This window comes from Atractosteus spatula, chromosome 15 (genome assembly GCF_055471065.1).
Source record: "Atractosteus spatula isolate fAtrSpa1 chromosome 15, fAtrSpa1.hap1, whole genome shotgun sequence".
Taxonomy (NCBI): Eukaryota; Metazoa; Chordata; class Actinopteri; order Semionotiformes; family Lepisosteidae; genus Atractosteus; species Atractosteus spatula.
In genome coordinates, this window is record NC_142720.1 from 16270742 (window position 1) to 16291143 (window position 20402).

General features: G+C 41.2%; 1 protein-coding gene across 1 annotated transcript in view; it reads right to left on the reverse strand.

Moving 5' to 3' along the window:
- msh2 (mutS homolog 2 (E. coli)) overlaps nt 1–19204 on the reverse strand; it is a 43377-nt gene extending 24173 nt beyond the window's left edge. The window contains exons 1-7 of the mRNA XM_088933529.1: nt 18997–19204; nt 18091–18245; nt 16344–16622; nt 15821–15967; nt 15091–15240; nt 14085–14218; nt 3082–3281 (exon numbers count right to left, since the gene is read on the reverse strand). Of these exons, the coding sequence (XP_088789655.1) occupies nt 3082–3281; nt 14085–14218; nt 15091–15240; nt 15821–15967; nt 16344–16622; nt 18091–18245; nt 18997–19204 (1273 nt within the window). The remainder of the gene's footprint in view (nt 1–3081; nt 3282–14084; nt 14219–15090; nt 15241–15820; nt 15968–16343; nt 16623–18090; nt 18246–18996) is intronic.
- Nucleotides 19205–20402: the final 1198 nt, after the last annotated feature.

Consider the following 20402-nt stretch of genomic DNA (forward strand, 5'->3'; position numbering starts at 1 on the left):
TGTCACACTTTATGCTATTCACACATTATGCGGCACATCATAAAAACCACAAGGCAACACAATCTGCTAAACTTCTTAATTAAACCACCTGCTGCATTCTGTGCTGAGCTTAAACCAACTAATGATAAACTGACTTCCACACAGTACACCTGACAGAATTTTTCCAAAGGAATTGGTAATAGGAACCTAGAACATTCATATTGCTAAAGCTGAGCAATCATATTAAAGAACTATTCCAAATAAGCTTGAGGTCACAGTGATTTATCAACTGACGTGAAAAGCACTCAGGGTGGCACAGTTGTACAGTGGTTAGCATTGCTACCTTTCAGCACTGGGGTCCTGGGTTCAATTCCAGATTTGGGGGTGCTATCTGTGGGGTGTTTGTATGTTCTCTCTGCATTTGCATGAGCTTCCTCCAGGTGCTCCAGTTTCCTCCCACAGTCACACTGGGTAGGTCAATTGGGTAGTGGAAAAACCCTGGTGCGAGTGTGTGCCCTGCAATGTGGGTGCATACTGCCTTGCGCCCACTGCTTGTTGAGATGGGCTCCGGCTTCCCCATGACCCTGCACTGGAAACGCAGTTAGAAAAGTGATGAATGGATTAAATACCTTCACTTCCAGTGAATTATCATCTTCATTCCTAAGGAATTGCTGTAGAGTAATTACGTTTTATTTCCCACAGGGTGTGACTGAAAAAAGGGCTGCCCTACATCTATAAGATTATATTATGCTATATTGTACTTATATAAGCTAGGTTGCATAGCCAATAAGGAAAAGTAACTGATCCCTTATAAACACGTAGACTCTCTGAGTAACATTCCACAATATTAACACTAATGCAAAGCTCTACATTTAACCCTGAACATGCATAGCATTAACACTCCTGAAAAATGCTTTAATGTAGATGCATTACTTCTAATTTTAGACAGGAAGTTTACTACAATATTGTAATCCAAAGAAAACCTACCATTGCATATATCTTTATATCACAAGATTTCCCACTCCAAACCAAACAACAATAACTTGAAATAAAAAAATGAGAACTTTCTATGGCCTGAATTAAGAGTCTTCTTCGCAGAAAAGGTTTTTTGACAGCCTTCCTGTCATTTCATGCAACAGTCTTTCCGGACCTGCAGGACTGGACAGACTTTCATTATCCTGCACAGAAACTGAAACAACACGTCTGGATGAGCAAGAGGCAGCAAATGGACAGTTTTTATCATGATGCATTATTTCCACAATGAACAGTAGGATTGTCAGTCCGCTCATTGCTTATTTTTGCTTTCTGTGTGGAGGAACAGCATGTTCCAAAGAGACAAAACAGGTCCTAGAGCTATTCGCACCCTGTCTGCATTCCTCTCTCAGTCTCATTTTCATGGTACCTTTTGAGGGGAGGCAGTCCCAAAGCTCATCAGTATTTATTGGTTCAGAATGTGTAAATGTCAAAGGATATTGGCTTTTTGACTTTTAAATCACTGGAAAATCCAATAAGAAGTGCTACATGTGCATTCTCATCATAACTCTATGTGACACTTAAATAATGAATTCCATAAGACTCTCCCGCAGCCCAGAGCTTGCAATCCTATTTGCAGCCTGGCTCCGCACCCCTGCACTGACATCACTGACATCACTGAACCCTCTGCAGCAACACGCACTTTCATCTGATGTCATTTGCCATTTCAGACACTGCAGCAGCCCCGTGACTCTCGACCACAATACCCGCGAGTTCACCAAAAAGGAATCTGGCTAAGGTTTAGCACAGGAAAACAGACAACAAAAATGAAAAGGAAACCTACACTCACCGACAACTATGAGTTGTTTTTAATTCTATAAAAGAAGTCACTACAGAGATTGAATCAAATACCACATCCAACATCACCAGTGCATGTTGCATACCCTTCCCATTGACTAATGTATCCTCACATTCCCTAGCTATCCGGCAGACTAACTCCTACAGAATTTATTGCTTGTTTCTGGGCTTTGAGGAGGAGAATGAAGAGATGACACCCTGTAATCCTTCTTGCTCTTCTTTCATGATAGCTACAGGACATAATATGAAGCAGATGACCGGACATACTGAACAACAGTGCAAGGAGCTGCAGGGAGTCTTAAGCATATTACCCCTCTAGATAACAACACTCTCTCATGAATAGGAATATCATCTTGCAAGCTCAGCTCCTCTCAGTTTTAGACTAACCGTGCTCTTTGAAGCAAAGCATCGGCACTTTGTTGTGACATGAAAAAATGTACTTGTGCGTTTCCAAATTTAAAAAATGATTTAAAGCGTAAAGAAAACTTAACAGGATACGAAGCCTTCTGGTTTGCTGCTATGATGCTCTGTGCACATTGCCACTGTAGACTACAGCACTCCTACAATGGCTCTGTAAGAGTAGAAGCAGTCATGTGCATAAAAAACTTTTAAATGCATTTAACTTTTTTAAAAAGAAGCCTTACGAAGTTGTCTTTGTTTAGTAAAAGCACCAGAACAATTTTTGATGAATCTGAACCCATGTTGAAACTAATTAGAAACACAGACAGCCCCAAGCTGCAAGCACCTGTGAGTCGTGCTCCTGAAGTGGTAACGAATAAAGATTAGGAGAGGGGTATGCCAGATGATTCAGTGAAGTAAATAGGTCATGAATGTGAGGAACAAAACAAACGCACTGAACAATTTGAATTTAATCAAGCCAACGCCCTATGGCTAATAACGGACAAAACTATTCTCGGCTGCACGACACGTAGAATGGTATGCTGCCTGCGTCAAGAGAAAACGTCAGGCATGAAACTGGCTAAAGAGTGGGTAACGTGCACTTTGACCTCCTCTGCTCCAGATGTGAAAGGCCAGAGAAGAGCACTGATGAAAAGGCTCGTGCAACATGTTGGAACCAGGGCTCCCTTGGCCATATCTGATATTGTGGAGAAAGCTAAAGGGGACACTTAGTGCAGATCACTGTGCAGCTCAACAAATATCCACCAAAGCCAGCTTCCTGCACAGCTAACAAAGAGGCTAAATGTCACAAACCCACTCATGGTTTTGAAGGGAAAACAGAAGATGGCTGACCCCAGGTGCTCCAGGCCTTACCGCTGTATCTCTGCAGTGCGAGCACCAGGTTGGGCAGCTGGCTCACAGCCTGGTACACACGGTAGCAGTCCTGCAGGGTGGCGGTCTGGCGCTGGAATTTCTTGGCCAGGCGGTTGAGGTCTGGGAAGCGGCGGAGCAGGTCCTCCTGACAGCTCTGTCGCAGCTCCACATCCTGAAAGAAAGACTCCACCAGGTCCAGCCTGCAGGGTAGAGAGCACACACACACACACAATGAGGGCACCATCATTTCAGACCCTGACCGTACAGGAGTGAGCACTCCCCTCCACCCCAAAGCACAGTGCAACCGTCTACATCACCCACATTTACTAATGGAAATATTAGGCTCCAACAGCAGGACTGCACAAGGCCAAGCTGACAGGTGCTGCTGTGATTGGTTCTGTTCTACTTTGCACTTCATGATTGCTTCTTTAATATATTATCTCTTCATGAAGGTTTCATATTTTTATGTGCCAGGGATATGTATAATTTACATTAATAAGCTAGATTTAATACCAATATAATTAATGACACAATAATTTGACGTCTTTATCCAAGACTACAGGGAAGGGCAGTAAGAATACTCAAGTGTCAGTGAAGTGAGCGCATCTCACACCAACAGGGTTAAAAACTCAAAAGATCCATCTTTGAAACCAGACTGTTATTCCTGTCATGTCCACCAAACAGGCAATAGATATGACAAAAATAAAGTGACAAACAAGATAAGGCAGCTAACTCTGTGGCTGAGATCACTATTAGAGATAAATGCAGACAAACAACTGTGAAGATGATGAACCTAACCATGTTTCTGAGTGAGGATAAGCAGAGACTCAGGTAGATATCTGCTTCTCCTGCTGACATCCCGCGGTACACTGCAAAAGTTACTTCCTGTTCAGGTCTGGAGCACAACAGACTTCAGGCATTTGGTTGTACACATTACCCCTATCACAAATTTGTAAGGACAAGAGCTACTATTCTATAATATTATAACTATCCATGACGTTATAAAATATACTTTTAAATTATCATCTTTTAGCTTGGAAATATTTATCAGACCTGTGCTGTTTGAAAAGAAACTGGAATATTCCAACTGAGAAGCTATACTAAACCACTTTGATTTGGAAGGGGAAAAAAAAATCTAGATTTTTCACACCATGCAAAATTCAACTGAAAATTCAAATATTCAAAGTTTCACAGAAGTGTGAGGACTAAAAAAAAAAATCAACAATTCCTGCAGCTGGCAATAGTAACAGAAGGATGGTTTCACCATGGCAATCCACCAGAGGGCCCACTTGCTCCCAGCCTTTTAGACAGCCACTGCAGAAGCATCCACTAGTAAGAGGGAAAAGTAAATATACGAAACGCTGTTAAACAGGATTTTAAATCCTATTTCTAAAATTGTGTACAACTGCCTATAAACTTACCTAAACCCATGAACTTCATTGCTCTGCAAGAAAAAAAAACTTTTGGACTTGATTTTAACATAAAAGCGACCTGCTCGTATTCCAGTTTTTAAAGCACGGGCTGTCTTCCTAGGGAATGAAATGAGAGCCATAGAGAGGCTGGACAAAGAATTTACTATGACAGAAAACCTGACCTGAAAATACTTTATTCACATGGAGAGCAGAGGAAGGAGGAACATGCTTACTGCTCTGTGCTCACAAAGATGAGCTCATCAACCTTTCTGGAATGGATCATCTTCAAGTCCCTGTTTCGAAGAGTCCACTGAGACTGATTCCCCGAGTGCTGGCCTTAGGGGCAATCTGCTAGGACGCTGCTCCACAGAGTGGAGAGCGGTAAAGAGCAGCGAGAGAGCAGGAAACTGAAAGCTCTGTTGCAGCCACGGCTGACAGACATGTATCACTCGAGCGATTCTGGAAAAATCCAGAACAATTATGCAGCCATACTGCAGTGTGGATACATGTAAATCCACACATAAGAACACAAAACAGATCTGGTAACAGTTTACCAATAAGCAATTGTTCATGATTAATTCATCAGAATGGGAGGAGTCATATGAATAGACCATGAGATCACTGTGACTTAAAGTGTACACTAAAGCCATTTGAAATTATCATCATATGTAATAACATTAAAAATACAAATACTGGAAAGTGTCACTGAAGAAGGGTTACAAATGAAAGATCCCGCATGGTTTGGTTGATCCAAAAATGCCATTTTCAAGGAGATATTTCATTGTTTTAGGCACCTCCCAGAAACAATTCTCTGAGGTACACCCGAACCCAGGATTAAGGATACCGCCATTAACCAGGTAGACATCCACACTCATTCAGTATAAATTCACCCTGATTTACTTCACTTTATAGAAAATTGAATGGTTCAAATAGCAGGGTGACATTGCACACAGGTTATGTTACTCATTTCCTCCTCTGACTCCTATATTGAGGTTATCTGTCTAAATCAGGGTCTGTTAACAAGGAAAGAACATAGCTTTGTCATTCTCTGGGGATGTGAGCTGTTCCCAATACTGGCAATCAGAGGCCGGATGTGGAAATCAGTGCATTGTAATGGGGAGATAGGGCCTCTGGGGCCAGCAATCAGAGTTAGTGGGTGGTTTTTGAATGTGTGACTTATCCACATCGCAGGACTACAGGGGGCAGAGCACCCTGTTAATAATAACACTCCTTAAATACCTGACAGTTCCAGTGTTCCACGTTTGCAAGGTTGTAATGTATAGAACAGCCACAAGGTGGCCTGCTAACCAACTAGTGACCTTGGTCAACACCCATGCTGTGTAGCTAGTGTGAAGCAGGAGAGTGCCAGGGAATGAGGTGCACATCGGATTGTGGTTCCCAGTCTAGAACCACCCATGTCAGGTACAGTACCTCTCTGTAAACCCAGGCCATCGTGGGATAACAGGGCATTCTCCCTCACTGTACTGTGTCTTGAAAACACTGCTTTGAGGAATAAGATCCTTAATGCAGCCATTGTTCACTCAGACACAATGAAGTTTAACTGTCTCAGATTCCAGTGGGAGGAGAAAGCACAGGTGACTGAGACAGCGATACATTTAAAGACGGTGATTCTGCATAGCACTTAAGAAGGAAGCTGGACAACATTCACCCCACTCATTCCTACACTCGTGCATCAGTCCATAACCCCTGAAATACTGTATGTTACTGTATACTTAGTATACTTAGATTGTGTCTAATTTCACACAAGCCTTAAGTCCAAAGAGAAATAACTGGAACCAAACCGGTTGTATTCAGTGATATTAATTTCTGCTTGAAAATGCTAGGTTGCAGCATTGGGATGTATTGTATAAAGTTACTTTTCCCCACTTAGAAGGATAAGCATTCTTTTTTTTTTCTTGGTTTCTTTTAACATTTTTTTTTATTCAATTAACCTCTCATTGCAACAACACAACACACAAGGTAGGTTTCTTTTTACCACACCAAAATGGCAATTCAGGGTGCTGACCAGACAGGTGCTGGGGTATTCCACTTCTTTAGACAATGGCACAGACAACAGACAGGATGAGCACATTGCTGTCATTGCATAAACTACTGTCATCCCTTCAGTACTCAACCAGCTAACCCACAAATCTGCTAACACCTAACCCAATAAAAACAACTCAGTTTTCAAAACCAGGGCTGCATTTATTAACCAAGTCACATGACAAATTAGTGAATAACAAACTGGTTATACCACTTCCTTGGCACCTGTTGCCATGGGGGTGTTACTGTTTAACATGTTACAACACACACATCTACTAGAAAATATCAGGCTTGCAAAGTATGTCACTTCACACGATCCACATACTTCCAAGGAAACACTAGGAACTAAAATTTGAAGATAATTTTTTTTTTGGCTTCTTGCTAAGAGAGGTACTATATATTGTGCAAGAAAAATACAAGTACTCTGTATGTCACACCACTAGGTGGCGTTTTTAGACACATTTTAGAGTGCTATTCTAGGTGTGTATTTTTCAACTTCCCCTCCCTTCCACTCTTATTTAAAAAATGTGAAAACTGTAGATGAACAGAAAATGTTGGTTTGACCTAAAACAGTCCAAACTTCAGTTTGTTCCAAGGGAAAGAACTATAATGTACACTAAGGTATACGTAATGTATACTAATATAATGTATAACTATATATATATGTACACAAGGCTATGCAATTCCTAAAGAAGGACTGAAGACACTAACCTTCAGTCCTAAACTATGTGGAATTAACAAATAATAAAACTCATTTTTATCTCTTCTTTAAAAAACTTTTCCCTCTTCAAATTTTTAAAATCTGCCATAGATCCATACTGACAAAATAGAGATAAACATTTTTTGAACAGACTGGATCAAGGTTGTCAACTTGTGCTTGACATTCTGCATTTCTAATATGCGTTTTCTTTTTTCATTGGCTTCACATTGATAGTTTGCATCAAGCTGGAACACCACTGAGTCTTTATACAACATGTAAACATAAGAAAGGAATGGCCATGCACGATATATTATCCAAGCTCTTTTACAAAAGTGCTGTAGACTGGTTTTAGACCAATAGTGACAGTACAGAAGTGTGGCATTTAAAGTTATTTATAAGAGCCTGTGAACATTTATAATCATTCTGGCTAACCTGTACCTCTCACCCCACATTGCTTGCTGACCTTGACTGGACAACAGAAGATCTCAACAAGAGAGCATTATACTGTCGTGTGGCATTTACCTAAAGAACCTGAAATTCTCATTCATGACAAAAGATCCGTCTTACTTTGAATCACATCTTTAGCAGGTGACCTCTTCATATCCTGGCTGTTTTGGTTGATACCGCATCGCAACCTGACTCATCCCTGTTCTGAACCTGGATATGTTTGTGGATGGGAAATGTGTTTTCATTAATACGCACACAAAGAGAATTTCACACCCCGGGGGAGTTTCAGGAAGGCAGATGTAACCAACATGGAACCAAAGATAACAGTCATCCGCTTTAGTGGAGTGAATAAGCAACAGACAACTGCAGAAAACATAAGCGCCAAAAGTGTTAACAGAAAACACTGAAATGGTAGTCATATGCCAATCTGGATTTTAGCATTCTGCAGGAGACCGTGGAACTCAGTTTCAGGGGTACTAGATCCCTTGTTTTAAATTCATGGGAGGTCACACACAGACCCCTGGCCCACGTTCACAATCAGCATTGTTGGAGTCCAAGAGTCAGGGCGTTATGGATATTTGCCATAGTAAAATAAAAAAATGTCTAGCTCACCCACCCAGGAAGACAGATTTATACGTATAGCTACATTCTGGAAGCATAAGCGCAACAACCTATATCACAATTCAGTTTTCACCACTGCAGCATGACTGCCAGGTCTTTTTACACTTTACAACAAGACTAGGATTAGCTCTATATTTCTCACAACTTAAACACTTAAAATATTAGCACTACAGGAGTAATAGCAGTAAGACGGCTTAGCAAGAAAAAACATCTTTGGAAATGAAAACGAGCTACATTGCTAAAAAAACTGGCTAATCATATGAATCCTGTGAGTACATCTGCTACAAGACCTACTTCATGAGCAAATATTCTTAAAGAAAGTTTGTTCTTGGTTCAATCTTCACAAGTTTGACTTATGACTAATTAATCATGAATTTATGAGCGAAAAACATTACAGCTCATCACATTTGTACTAATTTTGGTCTGTGGGTGTAAGGTAAACTGACAGGTTTGACCAAAAATTATGTCTAACAGCATGCCAAGGAATTATTATTTTTAGAACACCTCAATTAATTCAGACTACAGACCTCTCTTAATCCACTGCCTCACTATGTATTTTTCACAACCCTGTTCCTATTATTCCTATGACGGTAAAATGTTTCTAATTCCAATTCAGTTATGAGAAACCTATCTCTTGAAAGAATTTAAGACAAATGAAAAAAAAACCCTTCTGTTGTGCTGAAAGGAAAAAATGGAGTAGTTGGTAACCAGACTGAACCGCACCTGAATGTACTACTGCCACAAATTTACATCATTCCCTGCATTCCTGTCAGAGATGGCTTATTTCAACAGGATAGGAATCATTTGCTTTCCAGACCACATGAGGCATTTTCTCTAAACAATCCATGAGGTCTGCCTGTGTGTCACTTAATCACACTGACTCAATGGAAGATGTTCTGGTGTGGTAGAAGACACCACATTCTTATACCTTGGTGTTTCTAAATTTCTAAATAACTGCAAATGCAAGAAGAATATACCACGCCACACACGTGCCATGACCTAATTAACAGAGAGCGTAAAAGCTGACTGAAAGTCTAACTGCAGGTCTTCTGGAAAGGACATTAATCATCAATGAAATTCATACACAGGAATGCAAACTCATAGCTGAGACAAAATGCTGCTTACCAGAGGCCTGTAGAAATTCAACTAGAGCTACAGGCCTGGCTAGCCCTGCAATGTGCCATACAGATGACCTCACAGTGGAAAAGGCCTCTCATACAAGCCCAGTCACTGCACTGTTAAAATGGCTGCTCCTGAGGGGAGGGAAAGCTGACTCACAGCGACTTCTGATCCTTCTCACCTGAGCTAACATGGAACATGGAAGACAATGAACAGTCATTCAACACTGCCAAGTCATCTCAACTGCAAGGTTACATTCCCCTCCATTTTTTGCCGATTTGAAATTGTTTTCGTTCTTTCATTGCAAACGTTGAGTGAGAAGAAAAGCATCTTCCGACAATCTGAAACTTATTCAATCACAAGGAAGACCAACATTTTCACGAAACGTGCCAGATAGCTGTGCCCTTTGGTGCTGTAGCTACTGCAGCAGAATTTTCATATAAATAGACGCTTTGCTTTTACTTTTCTGTGCAACACATTGAATGAAATACCACACAGACACAGGGGATAGACATGAACCTGCAAAAATGGACTGTGAAGCTGTCTGTCTGAAGACACAATCCGGCTATCCAGTTCAGTTATTTTGACCTGAGTGGCACTTAAACAGTGACTCAAAATAAAGCAAAAGGCAGGAAATGTAAACTAAATTACATTCCCTTAACAGAATTTTCTGTGTTTGAATAGCTGCAGCCTTTCTCTTGCCAGCATCAACTGACAAATGAGAGTACAAATGACCTCACTTTCATTGAAATGTGACAATGGTGAAACGGCACTAAAATTAGGAAGTACCACAAAAAACTGTAGTTTTCTTAGTTGTGTAAACAAGGATAATTTAAACTTTTATTCTATTACTTGTAGAGGTATAAAGAAAGAAAAGAAAGCAAGTGGAGGTGTATTTACTGGATAATGACATTTTTCCCTTGCTTTTATCTATTCATACAGAGAAGGTACTCCACTAAGACTCTGAAATCCTCATTCCAATGGCTTGTATATTTTGAAGAAAAATACAGACAAAGCCACCACACGTTTTGGATTATTACGTCATATAAAGAAATTTCCAAGTGCTTTAAAAACAAGTTTATCCACACCCCAAAAAATCAATCACTGGAAGGGAACAATGTGAATAAAAACCAAACACACGAAGCAGAAATATTTTGATACTGCCATCTTATTTCCCTAATGTTCACTGCTACAGGCACCCAAACAGAACAAAAACAAAACAAGTTTTTTAGTGCATACTCTCTCCCTCACAGATACTGCCAGCTCAGGTTTCATCTCTATTCAAAAAAACTAGTCGCTAGTGGAACAGAAACTGACACACCCTCATTCCGCGGGGAGTCTCGGGAGGTATCAACAACTTGTCATGACTGGTTACAGCAGGAACTGTTGTCATGGAGCACTTTAAAACCCCAGGGTTCATCTCTTCTTTGAGAGAAAACCATCACAGCCCACAGGGAACTTCCTTTCTCTTCGCTTACGAGAACTCAGGATCCCCAGTCTGCCCCTGCACAGACGAAGACACCGGCCACTGGATCACCAACATTCAACATTTTTCTACTCACCCCTCCCCCATCTCTCAATCTTCTCTCCCTGTGTCGGGATTCTCCCCTGGGAGTGAGAACCAGCACTTTACCAGTAAATAATCAAACACACTGGGTGAAAAGGTTTCGAAGGCACTTTAGAGGACATGCAGATCTCAGACTAACAATTCCAAGACCCGTAGAAAACAATACTAAATATTTTGTGGCTGTCTTAAATATCAGCATCTCTTTATGTCCAAATTGTGAAATCTCACAGAAAAATAAATAATAAGTAAAGGTTTAATTCCAGTCTGAGAAGCCAGTTTTGTCTGTTGAACTCTCTCAACATACCAGGAGGAAGCTCACCAGCCAAAAAGCTGTGTATTTTCTTTCTATGCTTCAGTTTGCAGTTAACCTTTTCTTGTTTCTTTGTAGGCAACACAGTCTGACACGGCTTCCTACTCAAACATGATTCTACTTCATAGTAAAAAAAATAGTTTTTTTTACCATGCATTGGCTCTGCAGATTAGAGCAGAAAATAGAAAAACTTTTCTTTCGAGTCTAAAATTTACTTTGGCTTTGCCAAAGGTATTTGGTATTTTTCTTGTTTTCTTCAAACAGCTTTAAAGTATTTGTCCTATGACAGTAAATCAATTCTGGATTGTTCATGTTCTTTTCTTGAAAAATGAAAGTGTCACATTTAAACCAGCTGTTTCTTGCATTTTCATAAACACCTGGAAACTTAGTTCCTCGGACAATTTTCTTTATGAGCCAATTAATAAACATTAATAAAACAACATTACCACAACTTCCCCCAAATTCCCCCCATTCCTCCACCCCCTATACACCCCTGTTATTCCAAGCTGCTATGAAATACGATAGCTCTATAGGAGTACTTTCCCAAGCCAGAGGAGGAAGCTCCAGCATGTTCAATCCTGGGAGCATACCAACTCTACAAAGCTGAAACATACACAAGCACTAACATGTTCATTATTGTAGAGCTTCAGAGATTACAGGTACTTTGTAGTTTTCCAGAGCCTGAAACTCTCTCTACCGTTCATAATGAGAAATGCCACAAAAACACAAAATTATAAGGTGTTTCTCCACTAGAAAAACACCTTACAACTTTACAGCAGCAAAACAAATCATTGCTAGCATAACTAATTTAAAGATAGAGCAGAACACAAAAGTGTGGAAAGGAAGAGGATTTGTGGATTCTTTTCAAGTAATTTGAAACAGCCACATTCTTTATAGATAAGAGTAGCTATGTGTAGAGATCACAGCATGGCATAAAATACGACACTCACCACCATCTGCTTTCTTGCCAAAACTCAAGACTCATGCTGCATGTCTAGATCTTTAAGGCATTTAAAACAAAGTTTCAGGTTGTGAAATTGGGTAAATGGTCTAGAAAATTCTGCTCTGCACCTCCAAACCTTTCAGATCTCCACACAGCAGTAACACTACATCCAGTGGGCCCAGAATGGAAATCTTGATCAACACAGCTCTAGCACAAAAAAAATCATTTACAGACGGAATTATGCCTCTTGGAAGAAGCAGATTTACGAGCTACAGTATATTATTTTCCAGTAATAACCTCCAAAAAGTACAGCCTCCTGAACGATACTTTATGGCACTTTGTGTATAGATGCATTAGGTGAGGTCTTGAAACAATAATACCACTTTAGTGATAACCTCTGTTGTAACTACATTGGGGACAGTTGGAAGATGCACTGGGCATGTAATCCAGGATTAAACTGGCAGTTGTGCTTATGGAAATTGCACTGCAGTGCAGCAAATAATTGGGCAGTCCAATCCAGTTGCATTTTCACCTAAGTCAGTTCTGACTTAATATTCAGACAAGTCAATTCAACACTGTGCAAAGGGATTCCTTTAAATCAGCCTTACAGCTTTGTCTCTTCTCAGGGAGATGGCTACCCATGAAACATTCTACAAGATAGTGGCAGAATGAATGCAAGGGACTGCATGACACACAGCATTACTGTAATTACAAAAGGACACAAGTGGACATTTCAAGGAAGTGCACTATGGGCTGAGAACAGGAAACAAAAAAACATGAATATGATAAAAAAAATACAAATCACACTGCTGAAGTGGATTTACTGGGATTCTTTGAAAAATTCTTGATCAAAATGTTTTAATGAGCAAGATGGTTGGAATGACTTTCACTAATCAGCAGCCTGTGTTAAAATCGAAATCAACTCCCTTTGGGAACAGACAAGCATGTCACTGTACAGGGCACAGATCTGCAACACCTTCCTCAGTTGTATTCTAAACTCCTTATTAATGGCACAAAAATGAGCCAACACTACCAACAGTTTTCATTCACATTCCATTAAGCGTATCCCTTCATCAACTTTCAGCTCATGGAAATGAGGTAAAATTTCTCACCCCAGAAAACAGGATTTAACTGAAAGCCTTTTTTGTATTTCACAGAAACAACACAAAAAACAAGAAAAAATAAATTGGTTTGTAAGAGCAACAAATTGCTTACAAGCCCTCATGGAGGCTGCTCCAGATCGGAGACTGGCAGCTGGGAAGGTCTCTCAGCGCCCTGTTCTGACCAGGGAAGCCATTTCCTCTTGCCGTTACTCAATAACAGTGCACTGAGCCAGCGTGAGGGAGAAGCTGGCAGTGCAATGGCTCAGCGCAGGCCTGCTGAGTGGGCGTTCTTCCCAGTGCCCTGGGGGCCTGAGAACCATCACAAAAGGCAGAACTAAACCCGATTAACAAATACCCACTTATCAGAGCTAGACGCCTGGGGAAGCCAACAGTGTGTTTGCAACAGTACTGTAAAAAATTCCATGCATTCTATTTTATGTAGAACAAATAAAGACCTCTTCCAACTTGAATGATTTATATTATGTGGTGCTTTCGAAACTTTGGACTGATAGGAAAATATACACTTGCACATACAAAGGAACTGTTTGCCTTATACTCATTGCCTTTTATGTCTTTTCTTGCGTTTGTTACTTTTGGTCTACAAACATCGGCCTTTTATTTAGGCTTTAGGCTTGTTTTATTTACAAACTGGGGAGTCAGGCAGCTGTACTGAAGATGAAGTGGCAGTTAATGTGGTCTTTGTGAACAAAAGCATTATTGTGCAGGCGATACACTCACCTCTCCTCTATCTTGTTCTTGTCCATGAGGGGCTGTTTGATCCACTGGTTGACAAGCCTCTGCCCCTGGGGAGTCTTGCACTTGTTCAGCAAGCCAGCAAGGGAGTGGGACCCGCTGGTGTCATCTGGAGAGGCCTGCAGTCACACTGCTTTATTAAATGGCTGTCTGGATGCAGTCGCAGAGAAACAGAGGAGCTGGGGCAGCTCAGTGCTGAGGAGCGGGAGGTGTCAGGAACCAGCACAGCAGAAGTGGACAGGACTTCAGACCCCCATGTGCTCTCAAATCACATTTTCAACCTTCGCAGTCTTGTCACTGTCTGCTGCTCTGCAACTTGATTTCTAAGAGCAGCAGGGTGATGCTTTTTGAAAAGGTAGAACCTAAAGAACATTTCCTATTCTGTCCAACCTCAAAACACAAGTTCCGTTATGGACTAATACCCGTTAATTAAGTACAGGGGCAAAATAAAGTTATGTTCCTCAATAGAAAGAATCAAAGAGAGCCTCCAGACTTAAAATTCCCGCGAGAAAAAGGTATTTCTACAACGTGTCAGACTGAAATTGTCTACCTCGCTAAGGCAGAAAAGACCCTCTCTTTTTTAAACCTTTCCAGTCATTATTGCAGATTTATTAGTATAAACCCATCTTACAACACACTCTGCACTGCTCTTCCAAGAAGTTTGCTTCATTGGCTGAAATAGAGTGATGTTGTTGTTATAAGGTATACGAGAATATTTTCATATTCAAATACACAACAAAACTCCCATTGCCATCTCTCTTACAATGAACATTGATTCAGTCAAACCCCTCAGGTTACATTCAGACACAGCCCTTGAAAAGTCCTAGTTTATAGTCTGAACAACACTGGTTTCAGTTTCAAAGTTTTTAATGTTCCCGGATAAATGAAATCTTTACAAACACGATCTAAGCCAAGTGTAGAATGAGGAGAGAAACAGGGGTTCCCCCTCACCCTGAAGAAAGGGTGCAGTACGTGACATCTTGACTCTTACCTGAAAAAGGTTAAGGGCTCGCACTGCCGCGTTGTCCAGTCTCATATACTGACTCAAGTCTAAGGTTGTCATTTCAAAGGAGTTGAAGTTGGACTCATCAGACAGGAGCTCCAGGTATTTAATGACAGCTGCCACTGATGACATGGCGATCTGAAGAACAACAGCACATGACAGTCTTAGTGAAGGAACATCATCAGTCCAACACCAACATAGGTCTATAGGAAGACAACTCAAACAAAGCACTTTAGTGCAGAACATAACAGAACAGAAGTAAAGAAAACATTTCAAGCATAACATGCAAGTCATGTTATCCTACGCAGGACGAAGTATCTTTTTTTAATACTGTAGGCACCTAGGATTTTTTAGGATAATTTACATGATTTGTGAACTGTTACCCTCTATATGTTAACTTGTGTTAACATATTCCACCCTCTTCTTATTCAAACACTATACAAGACGAGTTCCTTGAATGGTAAATCAGTAACAGGATTGTGGTACTTGCAAACATACACTAAAATGTACTCTACTTAATTTCTTAAGGGGCTAGAAGAGAAATAAGTTACAGTGTTTAAAATGGGTGCAGTGTCCTGTGTTGATTTGCTTGCAGTGGGGATGGGGAGCACAGAGTTTTTAAAATGGGTGCAGTGTCCTGTGCTGATTTGCTTGCAGTGGGGATGGGGAGCACAGAGTTTGCAAGCTGCTGGGAGCCTCTTATTTGCGACTCCCTTACCTGCTTCTCCATCTCAGGCAGCGCGGCGCTGGACGCCTGCTCGCCCTTCTTGGTCCGGAGGAGGCGGTTCAGATCCTGGACAATGTCCTTGGTGCTGAACTCAGCTCTCTTCCTGTCCGACACCAGCATCCCCCCTTGCTGCACCACCTGAAACACACAGCCAATGAAACCTCTGCCACGCTCAAACACACCCACATGCAAAACAGCCACGCAGCCACATGCACATAACGCAGCCTGACCGGACGTCACACCTGCCTGCGCCGAACCACACTGAAACACAAGACCGGCATGCAAAACGTCAACAACAGGAAAGTACAGCAAATAAGAAAAGGGGAAAGGGAGACAATCTGACTCACTCGAGCGAAAACGAGAAGAGAGGACAGGCTGGAAGTCCTGTCGATTTTTATTTGAACTTTACAGTTGTGAAAACTTGAGAATGTCCAAAATCTGAGCTGAATAGTTTTAGGTGCACACAAGAGAAACTTGTAAGCAACGCAACTGTTTGCCGGTTTCAGAAACGTACCTGTCTGAGCCTGGCCATGTCCCCCTGAGTCTCCCCACTGGGCAGCACACACTCCTTCGGCCCGATCTGCACCAGCAGGGCCTCCAGGTTGGAGAACTGGTCGTTGTCAGGGAATTCGAGGACTCCCAGCCTCCGCAGCGTGGAGTCCACATATCCCACGCCCACCGTGCGCTGCCCGTCCCCTGAGCCCAGCCGAATGCCCACCACCCCTGCAGCCCCTTCGGGGGAGCTACTGCCGAACAGGATCTCCTCAAACTGCGTCAGGTTCCCTGGAGATGCCTGGGGCAGGACAGAAGAACAGGAGATGAGAGGTTTGATTCGTGTTCTAAAGCAGATTATAAGGGGAATAAAAATCAAAATTAATGTGTTTGTTGTAAATATAAAAAAAACACTTTCACATAAGAAACTTAATAAGTCATATTGTGCAATAAGTACACCCACTGGAAACTTTCTAAACATTGCATGCCACCATACTAAGGATCAGGTATTTGAGACCGTATTTGAAAACTCTTCTAAAAAGGTAATATAGCTTTTTACACATTCACCAGTTGTATTTATACAAAACCCTGATGTTCCTGATGTCCCCTCCTATACACAAAAAGCATTTTGGGATGAAAAGCTATATAACCTCTAGGAATTAATAGTAACACTCCACATACTAGACTTCTCCTTGCAATAGTGCTGTTTTCATCAAATGAAAAAAAATTGCTGCAGACACACACATTTCCTGTGTTTCAGCAGATTGCTTACCTTATGCACATGCAAATCAGTCCTGCTGTGAATGCAAAGGACTGAGCAAGCCTTCTGGCTTCACCCTGACCATAATACATCCGAGTCATGCAACTTTCCAATTTTTTTTTTGCTTTAGGTTTAATGTGATTGACAACAAGTAGTGTAAGTATACACAGGATACTGAAATCAACTTACTGACCTCATTTACTGATACCATTTGAGATGGAAACAATCTGAATTTTAAACAATTTGAGAACTGGCTTTCTTGTTTAAAAACTTTTACAATAAAGGACGGCTGAAATGCCTTGACATTTGGGTTTAATACTAAGAAAACAAGACTATGGCATGATATAAAAAAAAACCAAATGCATACGTAGGTGAATTACTACAAAGGACAAAGAGAACTGCTTTTCAGAACAGCAGCTGTGCTCTATTCACAGACAGCCACTCGCACTCTCCCAATCCCTTCCCAATTAGACGTAATGGCGCAATACTTCTAACTGCATCACTACACTGGCAACACCAGGCAGGTAAAACACTACTGAAGCATCTTAAACAGCTACTGTGGCTTCAGGTTATACAATGTATCCTAAAAGCTAGTTAGATAAATTACTAATCCCCCCTGTTGACTGGAAAGTGTTTTTTGCAGATGCAAATATGAAATAAATGACAGGGTATGGAACACTATTGTATCCTATTGAGCTCCCCAACAGCATTCTGTGCAATTACCATCCATTATAATAACTCATCTGAGCAGCACCTACATCTTCCACCCAGCAAGGGAAATGTGGCTGGCAGAGAATGAGGCCACTGCACATTTTGTAAAAGTGATGGTAAAATGCTGTGCTTGCTTTGCACTTAAAGCCTTTTCTTAAAATAAAAAAGCTATGCAGCAATCAGTATTTTTATATTATGCCCAAACTCTCAGATCAGGAGCCAGTGTTCCTGGACTTTGGGCTGCAGTCAGACCTCTCCTCTGCCCCCACTCTTCCTAGTTCCCCAGGCCCAAGCTTACCTTGCATGCCAGCTGCCAGTCATGGTCCTTGCCACTCTTGCTGCTGGCCTTGTTCCTGTACACTTCCACTCTGTACTGCCTCACCAACAGAAGGTCCCTCATGAACGACTCAAAGTTCATCTTACTGAGAACAACGCTCTCCAGTTTCCGGCTTCCTGAAATAAAAATTGAGCTCTCCGTGAATCATGACACTTCAGGATACTGACTAAAATAAATAAGAAAAAAAAACAGAGAGAAAGTGAAGTCTTGGGTCATTTTTGTCCCCATGTCCTGGTTGCACGTCTTGTTTTCCCCGTCACTGAGATGCTGTGTGAACAGGCAAGGACAAGGACACACTTCCACACTTAGCCAAGCCTGGGCGGCTTGATAGGATGGCTAAATATTATCCAAACAGAACTACAAGACAGGACCTTTAAAGTCTGAAACATTGCAGCTGCCGATCAAAACAAAAATTTGTGTTTGTGAATTGAATTAATGAGTACATCTCTGGAGTCTACTGAAAAGTGCACATAATTCAGTATTGGTGTATGTGTTGGGTTGATTTTTGCCTTAATGCAAATGTGAAAATCCACAGTATTTCACCATATTGATATATCCTACAGATTAGTATTGTGCACATTTGTCGCAACATAAAAAATATACAGTAAAAAGACAACACACAGCAGAAATGTAGAATGGACTGACTTAGAATTGCAGTTTTCTCTCGATAGTTCCTAGTCTAAACGACTGCGATATAGTACTGCTTCGATGCCAACAACATTCCGAAAAATACCAAAAGGCTCACACCACAGAACCTGCAATTGTTCATACAATGACTACACAAGCATAACAATCATCATCCCGGTGGAATCAAATTGATGCAAATAATGATAAGATCTACATCACTCACAGCCCACAGCCTCCTACCTGAGCCAAGATTTTTAATAACCCCATTTGTTTTGAAGACTTCTTTTGCTGCAAAAAGCGCATCTTTCCCATGCACAGTATAATATTCGTTGCGATCAAAGACTCGCACAGTAGTGTCTGGCTTTTCTGGCATGGAATAATAAAAATGGACAAATCCATTTTCTGCTGCACTATCCATAGACAGATTCTGTTTAGGTTGCACCGCCATGCTGGAATCTCCCGCCAGATGCAGCAGACGGGGTCAAAGGGTAAGGGGCTGTTACCAGGGAAACGGCGAAAAGAACGTAAGGTGTTACGTCATTACGTTCTCGGCGTAAAAGCCGTAAACCGAGCGGTTAGAATTACGATAGTTGGGTGATTTGGTATGTGCTATAAGCTCATACGGAAAGATTTTAATTGCGAAAAAAACAATCTAAGGCGTATTTCATTATTGACTTTTCAAGCATGTAATCTAAAAGTCAGGGTACTGTAATGAGAAGTAAAAAATGAGTGACCGAAGTTTAACAGGTACATAAAACTGACAAAAGTATTTTTTTGCTTGTATATATAGTAAAAATAATGAGGTTTAAGATAGATGTTTCCACTAACAGATAATTAAATTAAAAGCAGTTAACACTAAATTTATTTAGGTATTTTTGCGCTTTTAAGAAACCCTGGCGAAAAGCTACACATTTTGTATTTACATGTATCTACTGTGGTGGCGTAGTGGTTAGCATTTCTGAGTTTGTATTGTCTCCCCATGTTCACATGTTTTTTCTCTCGCAGTCCATGGTGCGAGCGTGTGTCTCTGTGTGTGCCTCGCTACAGCAGTCCTGTCCATAGAATTCCCTACCTTGCACCTATTGCTTGCCGAGATAGACCCCAGATACCCCACTACCCTAAATTGGGAGAAAGTGGTTATGAAATGGATTAATAAAATGATTCAAAACAATTTTAACACGTTTTTTTTTAATAAAGTTATGGAATTTGAACGTTGATAATATTTTCATGGGTGTCACAGAGGCACAGTGGGACCCTGGTTTCAATTCCATACCTGAGATGCTATCTGTACGGAGTCTGTATGTTCTTCTTCTGTTTGTGTGGGTTTCCACCAGGTGCTCCGGTTTCCTCTCATGGTCCAAAAACAGTGGTAGGTTAATGGGCTTCTGGGGAAATTGGCCCTGGTATGACTGTGTGTGTGTTTGTGTGTACCCTGTGCTGGGCCCTGTGCCCATTGCTTGCTAGGATAGGCTCCAGCTCTCCTGTGACCCTGATAAGTTATAAAATGGATGGATAAAATGTTTCTGGTGTCACTATGATTCATTGATCACTCAAGACTGTGATACATTTAAGTGACTGTTGCGTAAGTACTGTAGTGCTCTCGGGTTCACGCGGGTATGCACCCCCACCGCTGTGGACTCGAACCC